Below are 21301 nucleotides of genomic sequence, written 5' to 3' on the forward strand. Positions count from 1 at the left end.
GATTTGCTGCCACCAAAACACTTTTACCTCCACTGCTGGCTGAGCTATTTTTAAAATAAAAAAACAAGGTTGAGTATCATTGCATGACCTTTGGGGGGCATGCACAAAATCAAATCAGACTGTGTTTACACCACATTAACTGAAATAAATATGTAATTCTGGTCTGTGACTCAAGTTTGTTTTTCTTACTCTGATTTATACCTTAAAGCAACTATAATCAGTATTTTTATGACAATGTATCACAGGACAATGTTTGATGTGAGTGGTGTTGCTCCTTACTGATGAACCTACAGAGAATTATCATTTGAGTATGCATCCTCTGGTCATGTACTCTCAACACACCAACATACAATCAAAACATACTGCGGCAACTGTGAGAACTCGGCTCATTTATATTGTACTGATAACACTAACTCATAATTTATAACCTACAACACTAACAGTAGACTGAATTAATAAGAGACATTTCGGCAAACATACATACAGGATATGGTTTTTCCCACCACACTACTCCATAGATGACAGAGCGGTTAGCCTTACATGAGGTTAGCAAGCGTGGTCAGCTTATTCGTCGTCGGTTAGCATTACACGTGGTTAGCATGGTTAGCTTTTTCGTTGTCATATAATTAACTTTCTTACTCTACAACACATGGACATACCCTAAAACCGTTACTTTCCTGTGCACATATACATATTCACACAACACACCTGTGAACATGAACTGTTTATATGAGGGGACTCATACCTGAAAAGGGAGTATTTGTATGAAAGATGCACGGACACACTCCGGTCTGTAATGACTGAGGGGAGGAAGCTAGGTGTCCCTTAACGTAGCTCAACAGCTCTACACTCCCCCTGCTGGAGCCCTCTGGTAACTACAACTACTCTTAGGACTGCTGGTGTTTGGGTGACATTATCAAGATAAAACATAAGGAAACACAAAGATTACTGTTGTCAAACTGCTGCAGCTGACAACAAACATAAGACATCATAATACATCATTAAAATGCTGGTAATGCACATTATTCCATCTGTCACATTAGCAGCTAAAGAGACAGATATTTCCCTCAAGAGTTGGTAGAGACCAAAAACAGAGCTAAAAGAGTTTTGCACTTTTAAGAATGACCCAAATAAAGTGTTGTTGCAATAAGTGGCATATTGCATTAATCTGGTTAAAATAAAATGGTTGGAGTGCATGTAAATGTACAATTTGATAATTTGGAATCTTTATTCCCAACAAGTGCTACTTATGAAAAGGTTGTAGTTAATCAACACTAATAACAATTGTAAAATCAAACCACTGATAATGAAAAACTGGAGGCAAAATTTGTACACCAGTGTCAACCTTGTAAGTGTGTTAGACAGCTTCACTGCCAACTCTACAAACCCATTTCAGGAGTAATAATTAGGCCTCAGTTCTCCTATCTTCCCTAAAGCCACAATTCATTAGGATAAACGTACTACTAGCACACAACATTTATATTCAAGTATGAAACTCCTCCTGACAGCTGAAATACTAAAATATCATAAGACCTTACTGCAGTACTGTATTTTATAAAGATCACTTTCAGCTAAGCTTTAATTGTCAGGAGGGTCGACTCTACTGAAGATAACTCATGCCCTGAAGAAATGAGATGCTAATGTATTGCTGGCCATTCGAAATAAATCTGCAAGGTGCTCTTTCATGCAAATGCAAGGCGCCCCATGTGTCAGCAAAAAGGCAAAAACGGATACATTTGAGGAAAGAAGATGGACGACTGTGCCCGGGGTGTTTGTGGTAAGTTTCCTCTGACACTCCACTCTGGCTTTTTGGACATTATACAAAAGAGCCCTCCTTGTTTTCTGAGAAAGCCTGATGTGTATCTCCATCTTAATTGGCATTCTCATTATGCTACATCGATTAGCAGATGCTTTTCTTTAACCAGATGCAATTTTAATGTTCAGCAAAAATTTGGACAGAGAAAAGAATTTGGTTAAAGGGATCTAGCACTTTTATTTAGTTTTCATCCTCTGTGTATTGGGTGCCAAACCAGTAGAGACTTTTGGGAGTGACATTAAAAACAGGTCCCATGGTTAGCTCTACCTCTGTCCAGTGATAATAACCACAGCTACAGTTCTTAGGTTTGATCTCACATGATTAAATATTCTGTCAAAGAATGTTTTTCTGTCCCTGCTAGACTGTTTTACCTCTTCATTTCAAAGGGTAAGTATTCCCTTTGCTGAAGAGCTAGGCCTATCAACTTCAGAGATCAAATCCTCATAGTGCATCTATAATAAGTCAAAAGGCCAGCTTCAGAGGGTTATACTGAAGGAAAAAAACAAAAAAAAAAAAACAAAGGGTGAAAGAGAATTCAGAACTGAACAGATTCCTATAGAGAGGCCTGAATGCAAATCAGGGACTGGTTTTGGATAGGAATGTCTGTTTTGTCTAACAGGACTCCAACACAACAGACTGTGCAGCTTCTGCCACAGTAAACATGAATTTTAAATAGGGAAGACTTGTTGTTTCAATCCTCTCTATGCATCCTGACTCAAGCGCACTCTGATGACACTCCTCTGAGCCCGGGAGCTCGGCCAGCATGTTGTCGCTGTCCAAGCCAAAGCTGAAAGATGAGAAATACGAGAAAAGAAGCTGATGAAGCAAAACTCTCTTATGAGTTGCAAAATAAAATCTTTACTATGGATTTCGCAGCAATCAGCAGCAAGTTGGAAATTGCTTGAGTGTTGACGAGTGTGAAATGTTTTAGCAAAGACTGACTGGATGGCATAAATTGTCACCATCGTACAGCTTACGAGAGGAGTAGCCTGCTGTTTAGAGACTCTTGAGTACTGTGACAAACCCTAATCTGTTGTTAATCCTCTACTCAGAGCAAGAGGATATCTGTATTGCTCCTTAGCTGTTACCAGTGCGCCTGATAAAACTATTCTATTTGTCTGATGTTTAATGAGATAAAACGTCCCTCTCAGCCAACACTTGAGGATTAATGTCTTAACCTCAATATTAACCCAGGACAACACAGAGCTGAACTGCATCAGGCTAGAGGCACAGTCTTGATAGAAAGCTTTGGATAAGACAACATTGTTAAGACTTCTAAATAGAGGTACTGCGGACGGCCATCGGGCTCAGCATGATCAAAGGCAGAGCAGCAGGTGGGACGCTGGCTCTGCTCAGGTTGAAGAGCAAATGAGACAGTAAACAGAAAATAATATAAGAAAATAAGAGAAAATAAAATAACCAAAACAGACAAAATGAGTCAGCAAAACATGTTCAAGGCTGCATTCAATAAGTCTGCACTCTGTTATGAATGTGAATGTGGTGGAGGCTCTGCATAATATTTTATTTGCTGCTCTCTCGAAGCTCAATATGAAGCTGAAATTACACATGGATTTTTTTTTTTTAATCCCAAGAAAACAGCAATATGACCGTCTCTTGCATCAGTTATTAGGCCTTTTTCTTGTGGAAGCAAGATACTGGTGGAAACTTGGAGGGAAAATGATCAAAAGGGTTCCAAAAATCAGAACTACTTGGTGTCTATGTTGAGTTGTCACAAACTTTTGGAAGTAATTAGGAAAAAGTCACCATAAGTTTGATGAAAAGGGGGGTACAGTGTTTTTCAGGGCTGAACACCCAAAAAGAAACAGTGAAAGTGGTGAAGTTTTGGGTTTTGATGGGGCACAAGAAGGCGTGTTACTGTTTGATATCCTCTGTAGACCAACTGGTAGCTAAGCCATGAAGACACTATACTGGAAAATACTGATTTCTGCCATGTTGAACAATGTTATTTCAATATTACAGCATCAGTAGTAAAATCATTTTATTTCACTTTTTAGGCATTTATTCTTGAACAATAAATAAATAAATATAAAATAAATATACTCTCTTGCCAAGGGTTAGATGAGAAGACTGATACCACTACCATGTTTATCTGTTAATCCTCATCCTACCGACATATTTAACATACAAGGACTACTGACTGGGACTGGGACTGTGAGAAACAACCATCATCACAAAATGTTCACTTATTTCTTCTCAAATCATTATTAGTTATGTAATTATGTATGTATGTAGTCATCTAATTATTTATGTAGTTATGTAATTTAAAAAAACTGTTTTATTATTTTAGGAAAGTTACAGTTAATTTGCATGTTGTGTAAAACAAAAATATATACTTTTCTTTAATACAAATTGCAGCTTTTATCCTGAGTACAATCTTTCCATAAAGCCTAAAAAAAAACTGACAGAGTGAAAATTTCCCAAAATGTCAAACTATTCCTTTCAGTAATACTATGATATTGAAAATTAGACTGAAAAGGAAAATGGTAAGTCATTTTCAATTTCAATATCACATAATGAGGGCTAGAACAAGTTGCATACACACACATACACACACCTGTTAATTCATTACTGAGGCTGGATGATCATTTTATGCAGAGCAGATAGAGGAACAAATGGCAGTGTGCATTGGTTCATGTAGTCATTATTGTCATTATTACTCCACATTCTGGCCGTCTGTAATTACCCACTTCCCTTCCCGGTACACCGCATTCTCTGCCTGAATTCTTGCCATTGCTAGCTTAGCGATAATGTAATCACAAAACGAAACCAACTGCAGAGTTTTTGAATCACAGGCAGAGAGGACAAGAAAAGCTCTGAAGTCATATGGTTAATATTGATGAGGTGAGATATTTTAGATGATTAGCAACAGAGATTTCACTTCTTTCTTTTATTTTGCATCAGCAAGGTCAAACGCCTAAAATTTCACACTTAGCTTACATTTTCCAGTTGCTTGATCAGTGCACATGGCAATTAATGACATTACAATATTATCCTTCGACTGAGTGAAAAGAAAATGATTCAAAATATTTATTAATATTTCCAAATAACTTTGGAACAAAGAAGTGTCACTAACAGTCTCTAAAGCGGTATTGTTTTCTATGATGGGAAAAGACAATTCTCAGAGTTATAATCTTTATGTGTGATTGCTAGATTAGCTCAGCCCTAAGCACTAAACAATCAAGTCAAATAATTTCTGTTGACATGCAAAAGCTACTAATGTAGAGGTTAAAGTAAACTCGCCAACAGTCTTCACATAATTTGTATCCAAGCATCATTGAAATAAAGCTGGAGTCCACTGCTCATGATGTTCCCTTCATTATTATAAAATACTCAGATTGAAGTTTGTCCACCATGGTGTCGCAGCAAAGCTCTCTACGCGTTGTACTTCTTGAGCAAGTCACTTTGCCAGTGCCTTTTGCGATCTGGAAACGCTTTGGGCATGCGGATCCTTTTGAAGTCCTCAATGCATTTCTTGAGATCCTCCTCCAGCATCTTCTTCTCCTCCTCCTCCTCGTCTTCCCCAGGTGGGGGGCCGCCGTTCTCTTTCACGGTGGGCCGTGGCAGCGTCTTTAGGTTGAGGGCGGTTGGACGCTGGGGGCTCTTAATGCGAGGTGGTGTTGGGGGAGGAGGACTGGAAGTAGAAGAAGGTTTGGATGGCAGCGGCGGGGGCAGGGGAGGGGGCGACAAGGGTGGGAGATCAGGACTGTCTGTGGCAAGAGGTGGAGGAGGAGGAAGAGGAGGGGTTGGAGGAGGAGGAGAGTCCAGCGGCAGCGGGTTTCGTACGTCCAGGGGCGTGCTGTTGCTAGTTTCTGGAAGGCTTTGGGTTCGGCCACTGCTGCCGAGCTCCGCTGTGGCTGATGCAGTATGAGCAGTAGTGGGCTCAGAGGTCACCATTTCATCTGGGGAGTCAGAGGTCGTCACCTTGGAAATCAATGATGAACCACCTGCAGCACACAGAAAGAATTGAAATTGTAAACATTGAATGCTACGTTTACATTACTTACGTATCATTCAACATTTTTGAATATATTCTTATTTGTTTTCTTGCAGAGAATTAGATGAGATGGTCGATACCACTCCCAAATCTGTGTGTTAAATATGAGCGGTCGAATAGCTTAGCTTAGCATAAAGCCTGAAAACAAAATTCACAAGAAAACTAATTCACTATTGAACAATAGCTGGGAAGTGCTGGGCAGACGGATTAACTGTTGTTCGTCAGAAAATAACCAGCAAGTAATTCCCCCCCAAAACCCCTTTTTTAACATTTCTTTTTGTGTATGGGTTAACAAACAAAATGTGTGTTAATTAATGAGTTTTAGTAAGTGTATTTTTGAGCTTTGGACAGAGTCAGGCTGTCTGTTTCCTCCTATTGCCAGCCTTTATATCTGTTCATTAGCCAGAAGACTAACCATGAGAGTGGTATCAATTCTTAGCAAGAAAGACATTCCTTTAAAAGTCTAAATTTTAAGTGGTACAGTGAAAAAACACAGAAAGATCAGTGACTGAGTAGAAACTGGACAGAAAAAGGTTAGCTCTATCTCCCTTTTTAAGCTAAGCGGCTACTTTATATTACCATGCAGACATGAGAGTGGTATCATTTTTCTCATTTAACTCTCAACTAGAAAGCAAATAAGCGTGTTTCCCAGAATGTCTAATTATCAATTCCTTTAATTGAGGATAAAAAGAATACTCGGACACAGGTGTTGAGTCTGTTTGAATAGAGGTCTCAGCAAACAAGGGAGCTTTGCACAGAAATTTGATTGCATTTCGCTTCTCTTTTTGTATGCCTTATCAAAGTGTGTCAGTAGTGTGTGGCTGGCATAGAAACAAGCACCTCAGCTTTGAGCTTTACAGTTTTTGTCTCCGAGAGCACAAAAGTAAACACATGCTGGCACAAGAGCGTGTAGGAAAAATTATGAAAACAGAAATTAGCAGAGAAAGGAGCTCAACAAGGGAGGAAAGGAAATGATAGATAAGGAGAGCGTAGGACAGTTTCATTTAATTTCAGAGTTCCCCTTTACCTTTGCTCACATGTACGTTATCCTAGAAGGAATACTGTGACTGAAATGGTGGAGTGAAACGCTCTGACTGAAGCTTGGCAAGCTATTTTTCACGGTATGTTGAATTTTCATCTCATCTCTGTGTGAGGACAGAGGAGGTTGCTGCTGTGCGACTTCTCAGAACAGTTGGAGTGGCACATGCACATTCTGTACATTGTGATGTTTGAAAGCCCATCAACCATCTTGAAAAGCCCCTTCTCTTTTCACAAACAACCTATTTTTCAGAAACCAGCCAACGGGTTATCAGCCAGCCTCTTTCCTTTGATTTTCACTGTCTACATGATGGCCCGCAGCTCCGGCTTTGGCTCAGCAAGTCACAACAAACTTAGCCCATGTCTGCACGAAAGCGGATAAATTTCAAAATGCATCTGTTTTTTGTTTTTTTTTGCCTTCCATTACTAATCCTGACGGGGTTTTTGGGTTGTTTTTTCTTTGACCACTTAGGACACACTCCACTGTGGGTAAATTTAAAATCACTGTTTTTGTGTTGTAGTGTTGACTGGGCAAACAGAGTCAAACCAAAATCTTAATGTATTATTGTCATGTGATCAGTTTTTGAAGATCTTGACTTGCCCTGTTCTTCAGGCCTTTTCTGTGAACAATAAAAAGCATTTCAAAAAGCGGCTGGCTGTTAACTTCCAACAGCAGAGAGCTGAGCCTTTTCTTGTTGTTGTGGTATTTCAGTGTGGATGTTGAACTTCAACAATCATCAAAAATAATTAGAAAATGCTCTGCAGGCAGAAAAAAAATAGATGCATAAACATTTTAAAATTTCCCCACCTGACACATTTGGACATGACCTTAAACCAAGTGAAATGGTTTTGCCAGCGCTGCATGCATGCTGTTCATGCACTGCATCATCCAATAGAGTGTTCAGTCACACAATATTAAATCACACACATGCTAGTGCATTCTGCTACACTACATGAAAATAAATACATATGAACAGCTAATCTCTCTCCCAGCTTCTCATACTTGCTCAAGCAAAGGCACGCAGGTACAAAATGCCACACACACAGAGGCAGACACACAACCCAGACACACACACACACATGTGTACAGACATACAAGGGCCTGCACTCTTTCTTTCAACAGGGCTCATCGTCACGGTAACCCGTCTTATATAACAGGAAAAGCTGCTTGTGTCAAACGGAGGCGGCACATAATATTCTCCCACTGCCTTGGCTTTTTTGAATACCTGAATACGAGTGTGTGTGTGTTTATGTGTGTGTGTGTGTGTGACAGAAAGCGCACAAGCTTATGTGTGAGAGCAAGCGAGTGTCTTCTTTTGTGTTTGTGCAGGCATTTGTGAGCACGTGTGTGCGTACAGTATGTGTAGTTGTGGGTGTTTGCATGTGTGTGGGAGCAGAAGAGTGTGTGTGTGTGTGTGTGTGTGTGTGTGTGTGTGTGTGTGTGTGTTTGTGATTATATTCTGGGCATGTACTGGCATTTGAAAGAAGGACAGATAAAGACAGAGAGAAAGGAAGAAGATGTAGGGGAGGGAGGGATTGGCGGAAACATGTTCTCTACTGTGTATGTTAGTGTGTACGGTGCATTCAGTGTCTCACATAATGAATACATGCGGTTGAGGGCCGACTGGACGTGGGAGTACGGGGGCTTAGCAGTGTCGGAGGAATAATCCACTGGGGGATGGGCTCCATGCTTTCCTCCACCACTAAGCCTTATGGAGGAGAACAGCGAAAGAGAGCACTCAACCCTTTTCCCCGGGCCACTTCTCCAGGGATATATGCAAAAGCCAAAGCACTTTCTCACACATCCTTTCCTCTCTCTCTCTCTCTCTCTGCCTCTCTCTCGTTGTCTCCCATCTGTTCAGTGTGACACATCCTTCCGTTGCCATCATTACTGCTATTAGCAACTCTAATGTGTCACTGTTGCCAGGGTTTAGCACCTCTCTGCCACAATGCGTCTCCTTTACGGTTTGTTATGCTATTTTTTCACCTGAATCGTAATATTTGACTTGAATCATAGTACACTGTGTATTCTCACACTGACTGACTGACTAAATCAGAATCAGTTTTATTGCCAAGTAGGTTTACACATACAAGGAATTTGCCTCAGTGTTGTGGTGCATAATAGTCAAAAATATACAGAAAATTAAATAATCCTGAATAATATAAAAAGAGAAAGAAAGAATTTTATGATTTTTTATCACAAAACCATGGCAAGATACTGAAACAGATTTCAGTATTATTTGTGCAGAAGGATGTTTACCTGATGTAAACATACATGAGTTGATTTCATATTGAAGTCAAACTAAAATTAAGAATATTTATTTGCTAAAATCTGTAAATACATCCTTGGTGTTTGTTTTGATTTGTTTATTTGTTTGATCAACATTGCAATTACAAAAAAGAGGAAATAAAAATTGTATTTATTTTTCAGTGTTGATAGCGTCCTCTACATTAATATTAGTATATAATATATATGATATATAATATATATCCAGGAGTCGTTAATCTTTGATTCCGCCTGACAGTGTCAGTACTGGTAATTTGAATAGTGCATATCTGTGTGGGCTGCCACTAAAAATTGTTTATCATACCATGTCAATTCCAACGGACACACAGGTGGCATGAAGGCTGATGTTATTAACTGTTAATTAGTCCCGTCTCTTATTTGAGCTACATTACTCTGTGACTGCGCCTGATTTGAATCACCTGGTAACATACTGAGCCCTGAGGTTACAGGACTACTCATTGCTGTGAGTTTTCTCAGTCCGGTCATTTGTTGTCACCACAACTGGGCCCATAAAAAAGAGTCAGCTCATGCAAGCTAGATACCTTCCTTTCTATAATGCAGGATGAACCTAGTGCAGGAGCTGCTGATGAGGTTGAAATAACATCAACAAAAAGTAGGTTAACGTAAGCAAGCTAAGCTATAGCTCCCACTTTCTGAGTGGAATGAAACTTAACAGCAGGAAGGATCCTTCTGCTGAATGTTATAAAGGGACAGACGGCTTAAATCTATAAATGTACACAACTATTTATAGATGTGTAGTTATGTTGGAAAAGGGGGGGAAAAAGTTGTATGCCAGCCCTCAAATGTCAAACACTCCCACCGGAAATGACCTCCTAGAGGCTTGAAGCTGAGACAGTCTCCAGAAAAATACCCCAAAATGGTTTAATTTTCCTTTTAAAACTACAAATGTGAACAATAGCTGCAGTATTATTATAGTTTATATTTCCTGTGAGTGAGATGGATTCAAATTTCAAATGAATGAAGTTGTTTAAATTTGAATATATCAGCTTATCAGCTATGTTTCAGTTACCTTTAATATGACAAGTTCAATCAGCTGGGGGTACTTTTTAAAATTCAGCATGGCTGCTGACAGGTGACAAAAAGATGGATAGACTGGCAAACAAGAGGACAGCATCATCTCCATGGTAACCCCACAATGATGTGCAGGAGCCTATACACAAATGCATGACTCTGAGACGAAGAGAGGCCTCTTATCCACAGTGTGAAGTTGTACATATGGCGCTATCCTGCGGTTCTAAAGGGACCTCATGCTACATAGTTTTGGCAATTAAAGCATGTTTTATATCTAATTACCTAGTATTCAGCTCAGATATCCCACATCTGCTTTGTGAAATGATCTGTATGGTGCCTAATGACAGAGTGGGCCTCACCACCTACAGTCTTCTCATTCATTGTCTTTTCCTGTCTGATTGCTGTCAGAGCAAATACATATGGGGGTGTAATCAGACATGGTAACACTATATTTTTCAGACTAACTTTACAAGCTGGGGCATAAGCACAGTCCTCCATATCAGAATTACTGGAGTGTACTCACAAGTCTCTGAGCAATTATAAAATCTGTCAATCTACATAATGTAGAGGAAATGCGTGACATAAACAGCAGGAGGCCGGGGGAGCTGCTGCCAAATAAGAAAAGCAAAGAGGGAGTTAAGAGGTTGTGAGAAAGAGAAGGGGTAAAGAGAGGGAAGTGTTTGAAATAAACCTGACAGCCATCATTAATAATTAACCCGCATATGACGTTTTTCAGTGCATTTGAGTATGAAAAAAAACTAAGATATGATCTTTATTTGTGCAGACTTGCACTAAATCTACATCTGATGTAAGTGTCCTGCTGATTCACCTGCTCCATGTGAGTCCTCTTATCTTCCCTCGCTTTAAAACAACCTGAGCTGCTGTCTGGCTCCGATCGCCAGTAACCAGCCTGCCAAAGCACCCTAAAGCCCATCCTGGCACCCCTCTCCACCCCTTCAGAGCTTACGGCCCCCCTGCCACCTGCTTCCCAACTTCTCCTCCCCTTTGTGGTTTCAGCCAGGGTCCAACCATGCCCAGGACTGCAGCACCAAGGACAAGCCTGACTGTTCAGATTACTGATAATTAGAGGGGCAGATTAGAGCCCAAGTCTCCAGATGGCCGAGGTGAATCCCGGCCTAAGAACACACACGTTCACAACTCACTGCTGAAACCAAGATACATTAGATACACAAGGAAACTGCTCACTATGGCTTCACACTGTCGTCACAAAGTGTCCAAGTGTTACATAATATAATTCTTACTTAAACATCATCATTATAAGTAACCATATACTTCTGTTGCTTTGTTATAACTAGCAGATGCTTAAATTTTGCACAAAAATGTACAAAGTCTTCAATATTTAATAAAAAATTACTTCTGCTCCTTGTCAGTGATGGATGGCATGCAATTAAACCTCATCAAATTGAAGTCATTTGCCATCTCGAGACATTTATTTGCAAAGACATAAACTTTAGAAACTGATGCTCATTAGTTGAAATTGTCAAAAATATCCACTGATGAGTATCAGCCGTGGGAGGACTGTGAAACAACGGGTTCCTGGGCACAGACACTTAAGAGGTTCAAGGTTAAATATCCACTGAACGCCATCCTAAAAAAAATGCTGTTTACAAAGAAAACATTCTGTGTGGGATGGTTTTGTGTCATTTTAATGAAGAAATTTTATTTTGGCTTACTGTAGCTTTAGTATGCACTGTGCAACTGTGTTTTGTAAGAAAAAAAGTTTAAAAAACATCATTAGGACATCCCTATTTTAGATTGACTCATACCAATGCTCTAGCTCTAGGGGCTTAGTTCATAATATCAGCTGAGAGATGTATTTGTAATGAAACATTTGTGTCTGCATCTGCTGTTGAGACAAGCAGAGGAAGTTCAACAGATTGTTTCCTCAGTCACTCATTGCCACAATTTCCACCTCACTTTACCCAATATACTATTTCTTATTCTCGCTTCCTCTCTTCCTTTCCTTTCCAACTGCTCCTGGCTCACTGTGCTTGCTCCTCTTCGCTTTTTTACGGTCTCTACGGTCCTGTATATGACGAACGTGCCATCTGTATCCAATAAATTGTTTTTGACACTCATGAGTCACTCGCTTCACCTAATTTCATGGTCCCTCATTCCTGTCCTACTTTTTCTTTGTGTGTTTACATGTCTCTCATGCTTTCAGTTATTCTTTCTGTGTCTTGGAGTTTAAAAGGGAAAAGAAAAATCAGATTGAATAATAAAAAGACAACCTGGTGAGAAAGAGATGAGTAAATAAATATACTGTACATCACTTATGACCTAATCTGCTCTTTCTCAGCTGCTACATCTTGTTCCAACTGTCCCCCCACCCTCCGCTTTGGGTTTGACCCCTGACCTTGCATGACGGAGTCCCCCCCTGCTGTACGGGGGCCAATATGTTTTGTGACAGCTGCTCTCTGTAGGAGATGTGTGTGAAGAGGAGGAGGGGCAGCGGAGCATGTGTACCCATGCTGGAGGATAGAGCAGTGCAGTGAAAGTACACATCTGGCTCAATGCCTGGCTCACTATAAATAACCCAACACACAATGAGATGAAGATGCCCCGAGCCAGCGCTACTGTACTCCGTGCATGTGGGCTTACAAGGCGGCATGGGCGAACTGTGTTGTTGTCAAGGACAAACATAAACACAGAAAGGTCTGAGCTCCGTACGTATGCTTGTGCAAATTAACACAAAGGCTCGCATATCGGTTCACATAAGACGCACACGCTCACTTCACACACGTATGTCACATATTGATGGAGAGAGCAGCAGCGGTAGGCCTCAGGCTGCTCCATGCTTTCTCCTCTACATCCTCCTATTGGCTGACTCTGCTCCCTGGTAATTAGCAGCAATGATGCTTATTTTATATTAGCATGGACTTCTCCTGTTTATTGCTGTCAAGAGGGAATGAGGGAGGCAAATGGCCTGTTTGCCTGCTAATGCATTTTTAACTGATCACAAAGAAGAGTGAAAAGAAAGAAGCCAGCCAATTAGATCTAAAACCTCACAGCTCTGAGTCATTAGCCTCACACGGGAGGGTTGTTGCACAACTTCTCGTAGCAACTTCCCTCCCTCTGTGCGTGTCCTGTGTTGTTGTGTCGGGTTTTGAGATGCCAACTGCCTGCTCAGCATATTTGTGAGACAGAGAGTGCATCTAGTTCATTGCCCCCGCGTGGCCCCCATGCCAGTACTGACCCAACGCAGAGCAGAAGCCCAAATACCCACCTAACCTGTCCTGCAAACATCCACGTAAGCACAAACACGAGCGTGAAAGCAAAAACGGAGCCAAAACATAGCGGCATATAGCACATAGATCCAAAAGTAGACAAGGTCTTGAGGTTGAGAGGATGTAAAACGAACACAGAGCCGCAGATGATTGCAGCTGAATGCTCAGAAACAGCAGTGTACATCTGATAGTACACTCAGTTTAAGATATTGAGAAAATGACTCATTGTGGCGCTTTTTGTCGTCACTGACACATTCAGTAAATCTATACATAAAAGAAGATAGAGTCTGGGCTGTTGGATGTTAATATAAAGGCACAGCTGATTCACATGCTGTACACTCGCATGTTTACTCAAACCAGAAAATACCATTTCGTCTGGTAAAGAAAACATCAATTCCCCCCCTTTTCTGTTGATGTAATCACACCATGAATCAATATGAATCCCAACCATACAGAGTAATCTCACGGCTCTATATCTGTCTGGTGTAACAGAATCTCTTTGTGAGTGTTCACAGAGCTGACAGGCCACAGCAGAACCACATTACGGCACGGCCCAGTGAGGGCTTTGTTTGTCAGGACTGACGATCCAGCACCTCTCCCAATAACAGAACACTTCATGCTGGAATCTCACAGGAAGAGATAAGATGGGAAGATTGGATCCTTGCTGGTTAAATACTCGCTCATCTTGCCTCTATAAGTTATCTGTCTCTTTGTCTCTCCGCTTCCTTGCCCCATTTTCCAATCCCCTTTTTCCTTTGACGTACATCCGTTCCTGTTCTTCTCTGCTCTCTTCCTCTCTTTCCCCAAATAGGGAAAACGCTGACCCAGCTGGCTAAGAGACAAGGGGATCAGTCTAAGAGAGGGAAGCAGACAGGCCAAGGCATGTTGCCATATAGAGCGGCCAATGGTGACAATAGCACCACAGGAACATGGGTCAAATCACCGCCTTAAGGTAGCGTGCTCAAGGAAAGAACATTTCTTTTTGCCTTGAGGTTTCATGGCAGCAGTTTAATAATGAATCACAAAATCTCACTGAGATATTGTAGTAACTTCATACCTTTTGTTAGAGACATAAAAATATAAATATGAAATAAAGATGATTGTGAGCTGTGTGATGAGCAGGAGTTGTCTGTTTGAGAAATGCAATCTGCTATTTGGATTTTTCCAAAAGACAGAGAAGCAAAATTCATGGTAAAATATCTTTATTGTAACACTCTGGATAGAACAGGCACACCACTATGGTGACACAAACTAGAACCTGCCTCTTATATGGCACACAAGCAGGCATGCTACACTCTTCAGCCACAACAGGGCATTTAAAAAAAAAAAAAAAAAGCAAGAAAGAAAATCAAACAAAAACCTGAGCAGCATTTCATCACAGTCTGGCCTGTGGACCTCACTGCTGCCGCTGCCGCTGCTGTTGTTCAATGCCTGGGATGTCAACACTTCTCACACATCCACTGTTGAATGTTGAGTCTCAAGGCAACTCACGGAGGTGAAGCGGGAGAGCGGTTTTAGACACTGATGCCTAAAATTTCACACATGAGGCGTGTCTCTCCATGCTTGTGCTAATGACTGACCTTGGCGCTCCCGTGTTGCAGTGTGTGCCGGTGGACAGAGAGGGAGGAATGCTGCTCGTGACTGTGATTGTTTGGACTGGAGAAACGCTGCAGGCGCTGTATTGCCCTGGTCTCTGAGGGTTCGTCATGCATTCCAGACCGCAACAAAAAAAATCATCTGTTTTCCAGGAAGGTAGCCACATAAATTTTTCAACAGTTTTTGTGAAGCTCATCAACTATGCTTTTATCTAGGCCAGACTGCGATCAGGTTCAGAGGTCTTATACTAAGGTAATTAGCGTGTGATAATCTCTGGGTGGAAGAACTGATATTAATCAGAGGTTTATAAAATGACGTATGACTGCCTCCCCTACATAAACATAACCCTGGTTGCTGTTCAAGTGTAAATTATGTCCACTTGTCTGTCCGTGGGTGTTCTCGGTCAAAATGCTGTTTTTACTGACAACAGACAAAAATCATTTCTAACCTTTTAGAAATGGGCAAATCGTTGCGCCGCATAAAGCCTTAACAACGACATTATTTAACAGACCTGGATTTCCCCCCCCCCATCTGCATCAAGGTTTTTTACTGTAAAAAATAATTAGGTCAATTATTGGCAACAAAATAAGGGTTTTGTCATCTGCTTTAACAGAGCTTGTTATCTATGCATGTCCTCGTTTCTATTCTGGCTCTGTTTTCTGGTCAACTGTTTGATTCAAGACCAGGCTGAGGAATAAACCAGAAGGAAAAAATGTGGAGAGAAAGCAGATGGGAGGATGAGTGAGGGTGCCTGAGGGTAGAGTGTTGAACATTTAATATGAAGTAGAGTTTGTGTCCGAGGACATTTCCTTTAATGGACCTATCTCTATGGAAAATGGTGAGAGGAGAATTTGAATTGGTTTACTTGTGACTGAGTTGTATTGCAATAGGAAATTAAAATTAAAATCTTGAAAATGCAGAATAAGGGCATGTGCAGTTTTCCTCAAAATCTGCCATTAAGCACTGAGAAAACATTAGTTATGAATGCAAAATACAACCCGAATAGAAAGAAAAACATCCTTTATTTGACAAATCAATTTGCTTTTCGCTGAACACTTTTTTAATTTCAGTGGTGTCTACGCCTGCAGCAACACACTGCAGCAGGTCTAACATATTGACTCAGATGTCAACAGCACTTCATCACACTGAAACACAACATGGCGGTTTCTAGACATTTCAGGACACATTTATTGTCACTGTCAAGACCTCCTGACAAAACAACAACCTCACACCTTATAGCTCAGGTGAAATCCTGCACTATAATGCCTCACTGGCTGTTTCTCAGCTCGAAAAAAATTCACTTTAAACTAAACCTCTTTTTCATAATCTTATTTCAGCATCTACATTTTAGATATTTCAGTAACTGTGTCTGCAATTTTGCGCCGTCAACTGGATCTTTTGTTGGACTTAAGTGCCTTCAGTTTATATTTTAGTCTGAGGTATATGATGTGCAGACCTGTCCTGAGGCTGTATCTGAAAACAACCCTCTGTTTTTACTCACTCCTGTATAACTTCAGTTATACCCGCTCGCTATAAACTGCCCTCACAGTGCCCTTGCTACAGTGGTGAGAAAACATTGAGCTTTGGCTGTCTACAGCGTAATCCTACCCTTTCTCATGGGTATTCACTTACAGTAAGTGAGAGCTATCATCAAATATGCAACAGCTTCAACTAATACTGAACTGAGTAATAAGAATAACATTATTGTTTACAGAACACTCAAAACATGATCCGCTAAGATGACTACAACTTTTTTTTTTCTTTTTTTTTTGGAAGCGACGTAGTCATGATGTCAGCCTTTTCCAAGAAGCACTTCACTCTGTTATTGAGCAAAGAAATGTTAAAGAAGCACAATGAGTTAAAAAATATAGAGCAGTGGGCTGCGATGTGATGTAACAACTTCCGTCTCCTCTGCTCTCCCAGTGTGGGTGATTAAAATACTGAAAGCTCCATTGCGCAATCAATACACACACTTCATCTGGCATCTCTAGCAACCTTTTTTTTCTCTTTCCTTCTACAAGATCTCGTGATATTTGAGATTTTATCGCTTTTTTATCAAAGCCTGTTGCGTGTTCATTTTCCACACAAGCAGCATCTTTTTGAAAAGGAAACTACACACCAACAATCAAGCTTTCCCCTTCAAAATAAAAAAAAAGTTCAATGCTTTTTTTTTTTCCTGTCCATGTGACTATATTATTCTAACAAGCAGAGGTTTTAACTAAACCCCCTTTCATTCATAACAACAACTGAACAGATGATCTATGGCACATTCCCAACCACATGGTACTGGACACATTTTAATAAAAACTGAAGAAAATGAGATTTTTGTGTTGCACTTCTTTCTTGTGCTGGGGCTGCTCACGTCCCTCAAGGCTGATAAGATGTCCAATTATTTGGTAATTTAGTTCAGAGGAGCAGGACAGAGTCCGATCTGCTCGAGTAAGCAGGCAAAGTATAGCACTGTACATCACGGCCACTCTTTGAAGCCCTTTCTTTTATGCCCTTATGACAACTTGAATAGTCATATAGACACACTGGGGGCTCTCATTTAACAAAATTAGCTCTTGGATACATTGTGCTTCACCAAGGCAGATGCAATATATAGAGTACAAAAGGGAAATAGTACATAGAGGGTATCAGTCTCTGCAGGAAAGGCGGTAGGGTTGCTGTGGTCAAGGACTGGGGACTACAACTAGATGGAACAGCGGCTTAAGCGGGGGCAAAAGCTGGACCTAAGGATGAGGAGAATGGATCTGGGGTTGAGAGGGGAGTGCTGTAGATTCAACCTGCAGAAGAGGTATGAAGAGTCAGAGCAGCTGCTGGGCACTGTTCACAGGATAAAAGCTGGAGGCTGCAGAGAGAGATGGAGGGGCACAACATCTACGGTACATCTACTGGTGCAGGAGCCATCAGAGAGAGAAAGACAGGATGGCTGGAGGCTGGAGAGGGGGCATTTGGAGACAGGGTTGGGGGGACCGGGGGGGAACAAAGCCGATAGTCTCACTCACGGTAGAACACATATTCAGTGTAGCTGGTCCAGATCTTGTCGTCCGTCTGCTCATGGGCAAAGGCGCAGGTTCCTGTGGAATTACAGGCCACCATGTGGAAGCCTGCGTCGGCCAGCTTGTCAAACGCCTGCTCCAGAAAGGTGAACTTGAGATAGTAGCGGGATGTGTAGCGCTCAGGGGGGCGGTCTGGGTCGCGGCTCTCGTTCAGCGTCTCCCCAAACACCTCTTTGGCCAGGGAGGTCTTTCCACACACCATGATCCGTGCCACCCGGCGGAATTTGGCATCGGTGTGGCTGTCACGGCCCAGAGTGTACGAGCCTCGATAGCCAATTGTGATGAACCCGGACCGTTTGCCATCCATTGCACCGGGCACGAGGCTGGCACAGGCGGCGGCGGCAGCCCCCAGGGAGCCAAGGTTACGGGCCGTGTCAATCCCGGGTGAGGAGTCCTCCGGGTCACTCTGACAACCCTCGTCACCCAGGGAGTTCTGCTTACTGATTTTGGGCGCAAGCAGCTTGACTAGCTCAGGCAGGTTGAAGAACTCAGCCTCCCTCTGCAGTCGCCCTCGCTCAGGAAAGTGGTCAGGAAGTACCAGCTGCTGATCCCGCATGTAGTCCAGGATGTAACGGAACAGGAAACCATCACGATCCACAAAGAAGCGCCCCTTGGTGTCCCTGGCCAGTCCTTTGGCTGACTTTCGACTGAACATCTCCCAAAGCAGGGAGTCTGGCACACTTGTGAGGGTAGAGAAGCGGGTTATGTACACCTGTCCGCCTACATTGAGCTCTATAATCTCTGGGAAGGGTACCTCATCCCCAGACATGCCACTATCTGGTAAAGCCATGGTTTAGTTCTGCCACGCAGGTGCACTTGGAGACAGCTCTAAAAAAAAAACTTCCTCGGCTGTGTTTAAAGTTCAAACTGCGGGACTTCACTGTGGTCAGAGAGGCCTATTGCCTGTTAAATAGATAGCAGGTCCTGATGCAGTGGATATCCGGTGGTAACGAAGCGGCTAAACTGCAGCGCTCAATTGGTATGCGCGCAATAAAAGCTGGCCGCTACTCTCACATCAAAGCCAGCGGAAAGCAAACAGCCGCACAAGCACAGCCTCTACTCTAACTACAGCTTTTCCCCATAATTACTAAAACATAGCGCAGAGTGTTTCAGGCAGCGTTGAACGGAACCGTTGTGTCCATGTCCTTTACGCGCAAATAGATGTGATATCCTGGGGAAATTCTGCTTTTGACACCAGTTCTCTGACCGGGAAATGCACGGCTTGCACAACAGTCCATAACGACTTCTTTCTCTAATTTTGGTCGGTTGTCCTCGCGTAAACAGGATCAGGTGGCCCAACTTCAATTAGGCAATCCATAGTTGGTGAAATCTGTGGGTGTAAAGGTGGTGAAAAGCCACGAGACGAAGGCGATGTTCCAGAGGTAGTGAGAGACCAGGAATGTGAATAAAAAGATCTCCAGTTTTTCCATCACCCGAGGATCAGGTTTACGCGATGTGGTCAGCTGTTCGGACCCTCTGCTCCTCTCTCTTGTCAGACTGTAACTCTGCTGCAAAGTAACGGAGGATACAGCATTATTCCTCCCGGTTAGCCACGCCCACCCGCGGTGACGCGCCTCTGCTGTGATCCGGGTCAACATATCCTGCCCTGAGAGACCAGCTTGTTTACTGGAGATTCCTAACGGGCAATTATGTCTGGTGAATTTTTCATCATCATTTACTGAAATATGAATTGACCCAAATGAACACACAAAACCATATAATCAACTTTTCTCATATAATACGCCACATTTTTATACCTTTTGAACTGTGTTTTCCACATTTATACTGTGAAAGGGAAGATAACGGTGGCTGCAGTGATCCAAACATTCATTCATGTATTTTTTTTTATCATCTTAACCAAATAAACTATGGGATAAAATCATAAAATAATAGCACTGCCTGACTCATATGTTGTTGTAGTCTCATTAAAAACGCAGCCACTGACTTAGAAATGGGACTGCATTTCATTTTCATTTATTTTTTGGGAACACTGAGTGATCAGTGGAGTTAGTGTCCCTGTGTAGGATGGGATAACAGTGACATCTAGTGAATACTCCAGAGGAAATGTTTTCTCTAACTTGTGATTCTGGTCAGATATGGTATGTTAGTATTTTAGTGCCCCGTCCACTTACAAAAAAAATGTGTTTAGCTTGTTGTTTCTTCACTTGGATGTCTGACCTTGTATGCGCGGAGTTTGACACTTGAAGGCTGTTTTCATTCATCTCCTGAACAAGGAAAATGTCAGCATGATTATCTGGCATCCCAACTAGTTTGGAAGCCACTCGTGGTCCAACATGCAACATAAACAGTTGTGATGTTGTGTCCAGCATTTGAGCTTTTGAAATGAGAGATACTTGCATATTCATGAATTCACAAAGGGAGAAGCAATAGATGTATTTTTTAATGAGGAAATTGAACTTTTCTGTGGAAAAAAAAAACATGCCAACATTTTAAAACATGCCTGAAGGGGATCTTAACTCTTCTAATTATGTTTTTTTCCTTTTTCGCTTTATCAACTTTTTATGGCACCAGTGAGAACATCCTCAATTAGAACTGAGTCTGCAAAGTTGAACAATCCCAACTCAAGGTCCCCTTACTAGCCTTTTCTGGGGTTTTCAACCACATCACATGGAGTTTGCTCACTTGTCGTGGGGCAGGATCTGTTTGACGTGAGTTCAGTAGCTGTTATGACTTCATGCACAGCACAAAGATAAGCATGAAAGTTAAATATCAGAGTCCACTTAACTTTTAGAGTTAAAAACAAAACAGATTGAGATACATCAGATGACACATCCTACAGTCAAAGTGTAAACACACAAGTAGGTAGCATGGATGAGTCAGGCAGACCTGCATAGTCAACAAGCTGCCTTATGCTTTTTGACTCTTTTCTCTCTCTCTCAGCCATGTGTTGTCCACCACATAGTCCTCACTCTGACTAATCAGCAGGCCAATTTTGCCAGTCTCCAAGCAATCTGGCGCTGATTTCCCTGAGGGCCCCCGCAGTCTCCAGCTGGCTTGCAGCGCTGTGGCCTTGTCGGCGACAATCTGGATCTGCTGACTCTGGTTATGTGGGCCACCATGGGATCTGGAGGTAATATGGCAATGCTGTCTGCCAATGAGAGGAGTTGATGACACAGTCAGGGCTCCATTTGCTGCTCCCTTCGCTGAAATATGCAAAAGCAATATGCTGTGTAACACCAGTGCAGT

At 41.9% G+C, this 21301-nt stretch overlaps 2 protein-coding genes across 2 annotated transcripts; both read right to left on the reverse strand.

The window, feature by feature from the left end:
* Nucleotides 1-4720: 4720 nt before the first annotated feature.
* LOC121902443 (extensin-3-like) lies at nucleotides 4721-6943 on the reverse strand. The gene is made up of 2 exons (XM_042419757.1): nucleotides 6859-6943; nucleotides 4721-5781 (listed from the first exon to the last, which is right to left on the reverse strand). The coding sequence occupies exon 2, from the start codon at nucleotides 5729-5731 to the stop codon at nucleotides 5210-5212; it is 522 nt and encodes a 173-aa protein (XP_042275691.1). The 5' UTR covers nucleotides 5732-5781; nucleotides 6859-6943; the 3' UTR covers nucleotides 4721-5209.
* A 9092-nt stretch (nucleotides 6944-16035) lies between these two features.
* kctd12b (potassium channel tetramerisation domain containing 12b) lies at nucleotides 16036-19645 on the reverse strand. The gene has a single exon (XM_042419756.1). The coding sequence runs from the start codon at nucleotides 18882-18884 to the stop codon at nucleotides 18033-18035; it is 852 nt and encodes a 283-aa protein (XP_042275690.1). The 5' UTR covers nucleotides 18885-19645; the 3' UTR covers nucleotides 16036-18032.
* Between the last annotated feature and the right edge of the window lie 1656 nt (nucleotides 19646-21301).

This window comes from Thunnus maccoyii, chromosome 8 (genome assembly GCF_910596095.1).
Source record: "Thunnus maccoyii chromosome 8, fThuMac1.1, whole genome shotgun sequence".
Taxonomy (NCBI): Eukaryota; Metazoa; Chordata; class Actinopteri; order Scombriformes; family Scombridae; genus Thunnus; species Thunnus maccoyii.